This window comes from Chionomys nivalis, chromosome X (genome assembly GCF_950005125.1).
Source record: "Chionomys nivalis chromosome X, mChiNiv1.1, whole genome shotgun sequence".
Taxonomy (NCBI): Eukaryota; Metazoa; Chordata; class Mammalia; order Rodentia; family Cricetidae; genus Chionomys; species Chionomys nivalis.
The window spans coordinates 124120967-124133364 of record NC_080112.1 but is presented as its reverse complement, the minus strand read 5'-3'; the positions used below and the strand labels follow the sequence as shown (position 1 = coordinate 124133364).

General features: G+C 40.4%; 1 protein-coding gene across 3 annotated transcripts in view; it reads right to left on the bottom strand.

The window, feature by feature from the left end:
* Phf6 (PHD finger protein 6) overlaps positions 1-7355 on the bottom strand; it is a 45300-nt gene extending 37945 nt beyond the window's left edge. For all 3 annotated transcript variants that reach the window (XM_057760322.1, XM_057760323.1, XM_057760324.1), the window contains exons 1-3: positions 7192-7355; positions 3057-3240; positions 2733-2834 (exon numbers count right to left, since the gene is read on the bottom strand). In XM_057760322.1, coding sequence (XP_057616305.1) covers positions 2733-2834; positions 3057-3194 — 240 coding nt within the window. In that variant the 5' untranslated portion in view covers positions 3195-3240; positions 7192-7355. The remainder of the gene's footprint in view (positions 1-2732; positions 2835-3056; positions 3241-7191) is intronic.
* Between the last annotated feature and the right edge of the window lie 5043 nt (positions 7356-12398).

Below are 12398 nucleotides of genomic sequence, written 5' to 3'. Positions count from 1 at the left end.
ACTCTTTATTTTTTCTTCTTTCTATTTGATTTGTAGTCCTTTTATTGCCTAGACCAATCTACACTGGGAAAAGTAAAGAAAAACTTGGCAGTATACCTCATAAAAAAGAAAACAATATAAGCAAAGAAAAAACCTGAAAGCTAAAGTTACTTCAGAGCCTGGAAAAAAAGTCCAGTAGTTAAGAGTATATACTGCTTTTGCGGAAGACCCAAGTTCTACTCCCGGCATGTGTATCAGGCAACTCCTAATTGCCTATAATTCCTGCTCCAAGAAATCCAATGTCTTCTTCTGGCTTCCATGGGTAACTGCACTCATATGCACATACCTCTACATAAAGGCAGATATATACATAAATTTTAAGGGGCTATCAAGATGGCTCAGTAGTTAAGGGTACTTGTTGCTCTTTCAGAGGATCCAGGTTCTCAAGAGTTACCAATATTGAGTGAATCTGACACTCTCTTCTGAATTCCATGGGCCCCAGGCATGCACATAGTGCAAATACATAATATATACATACATACAAGTAGGCAAACACTCATGCACACAAAATAAAAACAAAAATTTTAATTTTTATGAAGTTATTTCAAGGTGAAACAAATGCTGCTCTCCAATTCACTACATAAGTAATTTAAATTCTAACACTTTGGATGAAGGAAGAAGAGAACTGTCTGGGCTCCGATACACTCCTCTTTTGTAACTATTCCACAATTCAAGATGCCCAGGGTGTCAAATAGCTTTTGAAATAAGTCATAGCTCTTAAAGAGTTAATGCTTGGCAACAGCATGCAAGCTTTAAACGCGTTCTACCAGTGAGCTATGCCACCAGCCTATGGGAAATAGTTCTACCTTTTATAACTATTTGTTGTTGATGTCTAGTATGTGATGGTAAAACATTATCTACTGATAGGTGGCAAAAAGACAAGTAAGTTAATGACTTGTCTCAGGTAACATCAATGTGTCTGTGGGAATTATCCAGGAAGAAGGCTACAGGGCTGGAGAAATAGCTTAGTAGTTGAGCACATGTTTAACATCTTTAAGACTGTGGGTTCTAGCTCAAGCACCAAAGAAATATTTGATCTCATGACTTCTCTGCCTAGCATGCTTTCGGAAGTCTTCAATGATATTAGCAGAATCTTACTTTTATCTATAAGGAATAACTACAGAGGTGGCTAGCATTTACCAAGTCTTAACTTATGTTATGTGCTGAGCACCATACTTAGTCCTGTATACGCTCTTTTAATCCTAATAATAACTCTGTGGAACAAGTATGTTCATTATCCCTTGAACAAGGATACATGGCTAGGGAAGTAAATAATATATTCAGGATTACCCAGTTAGTAACAGAGCTGGGATCTAAGCCTAAGTTTATTCCTATTTCTGGGCTTTTAACCCTTAATATTATCCCACTCAATAGATCAAGAAACAAGTTGAGTTATTTATAGCACACTATACCTGGGGGTAGGGATTAACAGATTAACACCCCACATTCAAAACAAAATAGTTCCTAACAGTAAAACTTGTATCATGTTCTGGTATTTTCTTTACAAACAGGTTCAAATGCATTGAATCTAGATTAACTACAGCAATACTGACAGATGTGTACTTCTGCTTCATGTAACATGCAAAAAAAAGAAGGCACTGAGTTTCTTAATTCTATTTCAGTATCAGGGGCCAATACCATACCTGTCTGACTACAGGAGGCATGTTAAGTGGTGCAATCTCTAACACCAAGAAGAGAAAGGGTTTTTACTTCTAATGACAAAGAATAAATGAAGCAATAATGTTTACAACAATAATTTTAAGTAAATAGCATTTTCTTGTTGCATCTTAATTTGTTTTAAGGAACATGAAATAAAAACACTGGTGTTCTGTTTCTTAAAAAAACAAAAACAAAAATAGCACACTACAGTTATGAAGTAATATAAAACCACCAAAAAAAAATCACATTAAAAAAGATCTTTTCTATTATTACATACAGTTTAGGGCTGGAATGATAAGATATGTTCACGGTTAAGATCTTACTACAACAATGGATATAATTTCAATAAAGAGCTCAAGCAAGAGAAACAGCCAAAGAGAAAGCAATCTGTCAATCAATTAAATGTTGTGTGGTAAGTCGTGTGTTGTAAATACCAATGGAGATGATGCTACTTTTCCCAAGGAGAAATATACCATCCTGCCAATCTGGTTACTGGTGGTGAAGATAACTACAGGAACATAACTCTAGTGCAGCTTCGGAAAACTCCTGGAAAATTTACCAAAGTTATCCAAAGTCATAAATGCTGTGTCATACAGCCAAACCACAGAATAGTATTTTGTTAGCAAGTTATCCTTTTCCTGTGGAGGAGGCACTACCATCTTAGTTTGTGATGATCCACACTAATCTTATGATGAATAGGAAAGACATACCAGAATTATGAAAAATATATTTGAATGAAGATTCTAAACATGATACATGCAAATTAAGTGAACTATCTGTTTTGTAAGTGATCACAGCCTTTAAGAAGATTTTCCTTTGAAGAAGAAATATTCCAATAGTACAGATAGCGATCCACTCCTTTTGCTTGAGTTATAAACAAATCAAGCTTTAGATTTTACTAGCTAGAAAATAAAAAGAACCCACAGTTTAAATTTATCTAAAATTTACAAAGTAGTACACTTTAAGATAAGCAATTTCCTTCTTTGTGAGTTTAAAATATTTTTTATGCTCAAGAGGCAGAAATACCAACTCACCAGCTTTGTGCCCCTTTTAATTTCCTTTTGGACATCTTCAATAGAAAATCCACCAAGACTCTCATTATCGGAATGTGACGACACCAAAGCAGATGAAAAGAGCTATAAATACATTTGGAAACATTAAGGTTCATATATAATTACATCAAGACAATGAATAAAATATTAAACTTAAAAATGAATTTTCTATTAAAATGACATTGCATAGTATTAAACTATTTCTTAAAAATTTAACAGCGTTTTTGCTTTCATATCCAGTAATACAAATGTGTTAAGATTCCCTCTCAGGAATGGTTGAAGTCTCTTGATTGATAACATACTCACCATGCATTTATGGTGTGCTGCCACCTTCTGGTTTTCAGATATTAGTAACTGTCCACACTCCTTGTCTCTATTTGACTTACAAAAGCCACATTTGCGCTGTCTTGTAGACCCTTTTTTCTGTTCAACTGAGCTTGACATGATTTTTAAACTGCTTTTAGAATGCCACTTTAAGCCTCAAGAAATGCTACAGAGAATAAGAATGGCAACAAAATGGTTAATTTCATTTAAACATTATACATTTCCATGCAAGTAGTTTAATGTCTGACCTAGATTTTAAAAGTTACTTAAACATTAGTATAAATACTAAAGCCCAAGATGCCTTCCATATGTAATACGTATTACGAGAGGGAAATAGAGAATGCAATCAAGTCTAGAGTGAGAGAAATCAAAATGAGTTCCAATTAGGAGCCATGTGCGGAGAAGAATGTATAGCATAGCTACTGCATACAGTGGTGCATGGCTAGAATCTCAGCATTTAGGAGTCTCAGGCAAAAGATCATGAGTATGAGGCCTCCCCTCTGGTCCTGAGAAATAATTTATGGTCCAGGCTGGCACTGGACCATGACACACTAGTAATTAATAAAAAAATATTCTTTCAAGTATAGGTAGATGGCTATCAAGGAAACAAAATGATAAAGATCTATGAACAATTGAAAACTATAAATTAAACTAGAAAATATTGAGAACTTATTTAATTGCTTACTTTTTTCCAGTTCACATAATGATAAAGTATTAGAAGCAAAATTAACCGTAACTTTGAAACAACTACTTTTAACACTTGAAATCGAGTTCAAATTTAAGAAAATGTTTATGACTTCAGATCCTTGCTATTTTGTTCCTTTTCCATGTAATAAAATACTAAAGCTCCTAATATTGTACCAAAAATACAGTCGTTAGGACCTTAATATTTACTAAACCATTTTATTTGGCTGAGATTTATCCTGTCTGTTTATTAAAAGCCAAACCAACAGTGGTCTTCTACATGCAGTAACTTCTATACAGAAGTTAGCAATACTGTGCAGTGGAAGGAAAATGCTTCTGAATGAGTCTTGCAGTTGATCAGATTATAATTATAGGTTGTGCAGTCAAACCAAAAAAGGGAAGAAAAATTGTAACACAGAATCTACAGATTTGCATCATCGTTCTTAACACAGATCATGCAATGCCATCACTCAACAAATTTCAAATCAGTGTTTTGATCTGTATAATTCACCCAATTAATGGGAGTAAGCAGTTTAGGCCCAGGTTGCCATAACATACATCACAATCAATAGAATCTCAAACTTCTGTCTTCAAATTAGCTTATTAAATTGCCACTTATATAGATTTGAACATTTCATGACATTGCGTTTGGAGACTTGGCTCACTAACAACTCAGTCGTTAGCGCTGAGAAGCATCTGTTCACCACCACCACCAGGGCAAGCAGCAGCAATCTGCAGTATCTACAACCACTCCGCTCTGCTCAACGTGGATCATCTCGATGTAATGTAATGGGAAGCCACAAAGAAAACATTTCTTCTCATTAATTTACATCCAGTATTCTCTTTTGAACAAGACTTCAAAGGTCTTGCAGTCTCTGCTTTGATGGTCTAACAAACTGTTAATGCTATCTCTAATTTAAATGCCTCAGTCTCCCAAGTGCCACAGAGTACTTCTCAATAGTACTGATTTCAGAACACTGAGAAACAGACTGAAAATAGGCAGCTAATCTTTTAGCATTAAAAAAAGGACAACAGAGAAACAAAAGAAACAAAAGGGGAAGTGTGTTTGCATTTGCTCAGGCAAGTATGTGTCCAGTTGCTTTATGAAAAATATAGCTGCTCCAGTTTTTACAGCTATGCAAAAACACCAAGATTCATAAATAGCACCCAGATATGCTCCTGGAGTTCTAAATGAGTTTCTTCTACTACCGTGCAATGAATAATAGGCACTGTGAAGTCACCATGATGTATTCAGCATTTCTCCAGGTCATCCAGGCCAGCTGAAAGGATGGTACATTATAAATCTAATTTTCATAGACATCTTTAATGTGCCGTCCATATACAATCCTAGCACTGGCTTTAAAAAAAAACTGACTTAAGCAAAATTCCTAGAGGGAAAATTCACTCTTTATTCCCAAAATTGATTCTGAAATCGTACCCCCATTCTATTCTTATTAAATATTGCCTCGTTTCACTAATAAATAGGTACATTGTTCATCTTAATTTTCAGAACCTGCTTTTCTAGATATTAATGATTCCAAAATCTAAAGGAGAACAAACATATGCTTAATTTTGCATTTTTAAAATATTCATTTATTTCCTGGTAATTAGTTTATATTTTATTTGTAAAGTGAGCAGAAACACATAAATGTGCAACAAACGATTAAATTTTTGCCCTGCTATGCAATGACTAATTGGATTTTTCCACTAAAATTCAAATAATGCATGTATGCATAGCTCGCCGATTTTCACATCTGTCTTCTTAAAACACGCAGCAGCAGAGACCATCATGGAAACAATGACGCCCAGCAAACTGTCTATCATAAAAATACAGATTTTTATCTACTGCTGTCACATTTGTGGTCTCGGGGTAAGCAGAATACGGCCATTCAAAAGCATCACTACTATAGGGTTCATAATCATCCACATCTATTTAGCGCTTTCGTTTTAATTTAAATATTTTCAAGAGCAGGCACAGCTCAAAGTTCAATACTTTCCCCTGACAATGAGACCTTTCCCTTTGAAGAAAGATAATGTCTAAAGCAGAAAGAGACAACATCTTTATGGGATACATTGTTTAAACGTATGAAAAACACACGCAGCTGAAACAATGAATGCATTTCTGCTGTTTTTTCAAGATGCTGTAAAGCACCAAGGTAGAAAATCACCTGGACAACCAAGGAGGGCATTCGAGAACCAGCTCAAGAGCTCGTTCAATGGTTGGTATCTGAAAAGAACGTTTTCCACAGAGAAACAAACAAAACAAAAACTGCAGTTCCGGAAGATGAAATCCCTTCCGCATGCAAGCCAGTTGAAATGTACAGACAGAAGCATGATCCTCCAAAGATAATACAGCTTTTCTATAAGGAAAGTTCCAGAAGAGAGAAATAAACGAGTAAGAGATGTACCGGAAAGGCACCTGAATTTGGTTGCACGATATTATTACATGCTTCGCACTGCTTTTTGCGGTTATTCAAAAGGAAACTAAAGGAATTTTCCAGTTGTTTCAAGCCAAAGGGTAGTGAAAAAAAATTTGAACTGTATGAAGACCTGATATTACGTAGGAACCAGAGGAAAATTAAAGGCTTTTCAAAGATCAAAAGATTTGTTTTTCACTTTCACGCAGAATATCGAAACGAATAGAAATTGTAAAAGAACGCCGTGCTGTTCGCTCATGTAATAAAGGACCAGGCACATAACAGAGCGGACTCTCTCCGTTATTTATTCCCCAATCACACATTAGACTCCTAGATCTCCCTCTAACCAAAGCGCTGGATAAACTCGAAAAACTATCCTCTTTTCCAACACTTCGGCAAGTTCCTTTCAATCAGATAGTCGGGGGGGTCTTCCCCCCCCCACCGATTGTCCTTGGCCAAATCTCTGGAATTCAGGAAAATATCGTCGTAGCACTTTCTTCCCACCCCTCCCTCCTCCAGGAGTTCGTCCTCTAAGGATCTTACTCCAGAGCATCATCTCCTTATCCATCACTTTCACCCGATTCCCCTCGCCCGGGAGTTTTTCTTTTTCTCCCCCTCATTCCGTAGGGCTCAGCCTCAAGCCATCCTAACCAATTTTTTCTCTTATACTTCAAAACTAGGAGTCACCCTCCTTACCCCTAAAACGATCTAAGCAACAGTATAGAGTTTTTTAACCCCCCCATCCCAGTTTTTCCCTCCTCTAGTGTGAAGCCCCCTCCCCCGAAGTCCAGACAGCCGCCTAGTGTGTCCCTCAGCGCCCCCGAGGCACTAGGTCGCCAGCCACTGCAGCGCTCACCGACAAAGCGCGGCGCCTCTGGGGGTCCCTGACAATGAAGGAGACCACCGCGAGTACCCCGTAACAACGGGCAGGGGCGGCGGCCTGGCCACCGCCATCCTTCTCGTCTTCTCCCGCCAGACAGAGAATGGGGGGCCCTTAGCTCCCGCGGGGAACTCACCAGCCTGGCCCGATGGGCGGGCGACGGGAGGACAGCGCCCACGAGGGGAGACGAGGAAGGCGGGCGTCGGTTCTTCGGCACTGCCGAAGAGCGGGGTTCTGTCGCCGGGGGTTGTTTCCTTTCATTCGAGGAGAGACGGGCTCGCCGAGCGCCCTTACGTTACCTCCCTCCTTACGCACGCGACCCACAGGACGTTAAGACGTCTCAAGCGCGCCTGGGACTCTGATTGGCCACCGAGCCGGGGAGGTTGAAGCCGCCGAAGTACAGCGCAAGCGCGCAGACCAGCCCCCCTCGAAAGGCTTGGGGCGGCGGCCCCGCCTCCTGCTCGCGCGCGTACCTTCTATTCTCCGTTCTGCCGCTGAGGCTTTGGGGGCAGGATCAGAGGAGACTGAGAAAGGAATTTGAAGAGAAAGCTGGGCACTGGGAGGAGAAGGCGCTGGGTTGGGGCCAGAAACCCTGGGACCAGGTCTTGGGGAACCGGTTTTCCAGTGACTCAAATGCACAGGCCTTAGCCCTTGCACTTGTTCTTCGAGGCCTTTTTACATCCATTATTTCATTGTACTCTCCTGGCATCCCTGTGGGGTCCTCCTTTTGCCTGATTTCACTGCTAGCAAAGACAGAGCTTCAGTGTAATTTTCCCGTTCGTACGGTAATCCTCGGGCCAATCGTTTTAATCGCTCAACCTTAATTTTTTTGTTTGCTTGTTTCTTGGTCTTGAAAATAAAGATAAAATAACCTCCCAAGATTATTGTGAGGAAGAATAAGGATGCGGCTGAAGCATGTATTACCGTCTCCTGTGTATAGCCGGCTCTTTGTAAATGCTGGGGTTGTCGTAGTCAAAAAAGACGAGTGATTAAGACGAGTGATTTTCTTTATAACCCACAAAGATGAACCAAAGACCTAAACCGGCGCTCTTTTTTGGCATATTGGAGCCATAGTCTTGACTGAATCTCAGCGCCCTCACTTCTAGCTCCATGACCTTGGTCACGTTGTAGTACCTCTGGTCCCTCAGACTAGTCAGTTCTAAAATGGAGAACGTAACGGTATCCCTCTCAAAAGAGTGTGAGAAATAAGTTAATTTATGCAAAGCACAGGAGAAGAATGCCTGGGGACATAGTATACCTTCTATGAGGGTCAACTTTTGTTATCTTCTGGCCTCTGTGAGAGGAAAACCATTTTTAAAAAAGAAAGAACAGGGAAAAAAATGTCACAAACCAGTGAGCCTTTAAAGATGTCTTTCACGTGACTGTTTTTCCTGCAATGGAAGTGGATTTACATTCTGGATCCAATGCATTTTACATAGTGTTTCATCAACCTTTTTTTTTTTCAAGGTCAACCTTAAATTTCAACACCCAAGAAAACAGTAACCATAGTGATCTAAAATTGATTCATTCAAATGGAACCCAATGAGGGTCTACAAATCAATCATTTAGCTACAAGGAACCTTTCTCTAGCTCGGCTCGTAGTTATCTGTCCTGATTTCAGAAACTAAGACTGTGCTTTCAATCACACCCCTCCTGTGCTCTGGAACTCGGATTAACTGGCTTTGCTCAGGGCTATCAGCTGGTTTGCTCTAGCTCGCCTTCACCCTTAAAAGATTCATCTATTCCGCCTTCACTCTTAAAAGATACATCTATGTTGGGAGGTGATGGCGCACGCCTTTAATCCCAGCACTCGGGAGGCAGAGGCAGGCAGATCTCTGTGAGTTTGAGGTCAGCCTAGTCTACAGAGTGAGTTCCAGGACAAGCTCCAAAGCTACAGAGAAACTCTGTCTCGAAAAACAAAACAAAGAAGAAAAAAAGATAATCTACTTCCCCTGCCCTTTGTCTACAGTTTCGCTCCAGGGAGTGACTAGAGATTTGCATAAGAAGATCCACAATGTGTATTCCATTTAAACTGTATGTAAATCATAGGTCTTCCACCAAGTTTTACAGGCTTATTGAAGTTCACAATGACACAGATGTAAAAGAAAAGGCAGTGGCTAAACAGTGTGTAGTCTTTTTTATTTGACACCACCCCGCCCATATTTTATTGACTTTAATTCATTCTTTCATTCGTACACTTATTTGAACACAGTTTAATTCAATAAAAGCTTGCAAAACTAAGTTCCGAACCGAAAGGAAACAAAGATGAATCCAGTACAAGCCCATTGAGTTCAGGGTGAAAATACCGAGGCTGTCAAGTAAACCAATACAGTACAATCTGATAAAGGTGCACGCCCGAGGCAGCCGTCCACTGCCTGATGAGTAAAAAGCACTGTGGCGAGCTACAACTCAATAATGAGGAAGACACAGCTTCTCCTTCCAACTGATTAAAGTCTAGTAAAGAAAAGACAAATGGCCACAACAGGAGATGTTAGCAGTGAGTACCTTAGACAGTGAGACAGAAATGCAGAGGTCCAAAGACAGTTATCAGTGGATTCAGTTATTTTCGGGCCTAGGTCTGGTAGTCAGTCCCTATTATCAGGACTGATGGATACAGCCTGTTATCACTTGCTTAGTGCCTGGGGATATAACAAAGACACCACCGATCTCCTAGTGATTCACCAGTGCACTCCCACCAACCTCTTTGGTCTTCCCCTTCAGGCTCCAGTTACTGCTTCTGTTTTGTACTTCACACTCAACAAAGGCCCCAACTTCACGATTCACTTTAAAAAGGACCGTCTGAGCTAAGATCCCGGACCCCCATCCTCTGATGCAGCCGCGAAAACTGACAGAGCTGTCTGTCCTGATCTCAGCAGCTGATCTCAGTGGCTAGAGCTGTGCTTTGCGCCACCTCTCCCGGGTCCTGGAAGCCCCGACTTCCTTGCTCAGCTCTGGAGCACCAGTTGCTTTACTCCAGCTTGCCCTCGCTCTTAAGAGATCCATCTACTTACTCTCCAGGCACCTAGTCAACGGGCATTATAGAGCTCGCTTCTGAATGGCAAGTCGGATGACAGATGCTAGAGCTTTAAAAGGGAACATAGTTACTAATTAAAACAGCAAGCCGAGGCTGGGAGTGGTGGCGCTCACCTGCAGCCCCTGCTCCCTGGAATTCGAGGAAGCAGGACCTTGAGATTTCCAAATGCAGCTACATGACAAGACCCTGACTCAAAAATAATGTGCAGCTGGAGAGATGGCTCAGTGGTTTAGAGGACTTGCTGTTTTCTCACAGGACCTGGGTTCAATTCCTAGCACCCACGCGTTGACTCACAACCCCCTAGAACTCCATTTCAAGGGGGTCCAATGCCCTCTTCTCACCTCCAAAGATACTAAGCATGCGCATGGTGCACAGACAAACATACAGACTAAATACTCAAATACAGAAAATAAAAATGAATACATTTTAAAAAACAAATTAAAGAAAACCCCCACAACCCATCAAGTTATACAACTTAAATATATCAAATATTTTCGGTATATCTAAATAAAACCGAGGGTATAAAAGAGCTAAAAGTAGAGAAAAAAGCCACAGGTCCCGCCCTCAAGTACTTCTCAATCTAAACGATGGAGGTAGTTGGTCTAGTCACTGGGTCTGTGCAATAGGTGAACCTCACTAACATAATCACACACCCCAAGGATTTTTGGACTCCGCCCAGAAAAACTAGGGAGAACATCCCCGAGAGGCATTCCTTTGATTTGGATCTTCAAGGACATGTCAAACGTCCAGAAAAGTCTACATCCTGTTGTCATGCATTTACTAAAAATATGATCAAAGCCCATGATGCTTTTTTTTCTTTCCATATTGGTTACATTGTGCACTTTGGACCATCTACTTGACCTGGAACTTCTATCTTTTGTTATTTTTTATTTTTTTTCTATGCACATAGGTGTTTTGCCTACTGATATGTATTGTGCACCACCTGTGTGCTTGATGCCCACAGAGGCCAGACAAGGGTATTGGACTCCCTGAAATGGGACTTACAGGTGGTGTGAGCTGCCATTTGGGTTCTGGGGTCTGAACACTTGTCTCTGCCAGAGCAGCGCGTGCTTATAACCACCCAGCCACCTCTCCAGCCCTGAATCTTCTTCCATCTTCCTTGGGCCCCAAACAACAGTTCACTAGGTCTGTCACTCTGACTGCTGTGTTGACTTCTTCTCACTTTATGATGTAAAGTAGAACCTTCCCAGGTCACAGCCACATCCTGTTCGCGGCTGCTGTTGCTCCTCCCTGCCCAGCAGTTCTTAAGTCATGGAAATGAGACCTTGGGAACATGCTAACAAATAAAGTTTTTTATTTTCATGTTTGTTTTGTGCCATCTCCTCGGGCTGCTGAAAGTGTAAGTCTAGATAAAAGCCTCCTTAAACTTCTCAATTCTTCTACCGCACATCCCCTGAGGCTCACAAGGAAGAAACTCGCAGTTAAGATATCTTTCCATTTTTTTTTCTTCAGAAGACTGTAATCTAAAGTTGCCTATGTACCTATGAGCTTCTTCTGGCTAGAATCAACCCCATTCGTTCACCAAAGACACACCAATTGCCTCCTACGTGCTAGAGTAGAAAGGGACTTAGAAGGCACATTCTTGTGCAGAGACAACACCAAGGAAGCTCATAAACAAATGACACCCATGACAGAAGCGTTGCCTCTTTTATTTAGCTTTAATTTAAATGTCACTTGAAATAGAACTAAAAATTGAGGTAAAACTAACATCTGTTTGCATTTTCTTTGGGGCCAGGGACTGAACCTATGGCCTTGTTTGCTCTCCCACCAAGCTGCAGTTCCCAGTCCTAGTTGTGGTTTTATACCAGACATTTTTATATTTCTCATTTCTTAATTTTGAAGTGCCTGGATTAAATATCGTAGATGTCCCCCGTGAGCAAACATGCAATTTCTCCGTATGAGATGAAGTGCAAGAGAAAAGGAGCCTAAATTTGAATCATTGCGGTGAAGCTAATTAAAAAAGAAAGCTTGGGCAATCTCTGACCAAATTCTGAGCTTAATTTCTACATCAGTCAAAAGAGAAATGCCATTTGCAAGGTTTCTATGAGGGTACAAAGACAGATAATAATTTAGATGATGTCTCTTCTCCAACAAATATGACAGGCAGTTTTTAGGGCTTCTCTGACTGTCATATCTTCTACTTCATCTCCCCACTAGTGTTAGCCCCCAAGCATTCTGCACCTATAATTCCCTTAGCTTTTGTAGTTCATTTTTAATCGTACATCAAGTTTATCATCAAGGCTTTGCAACATTCCTAAGTCTCCAGTCTATGGGGCTCTTCGGGTACT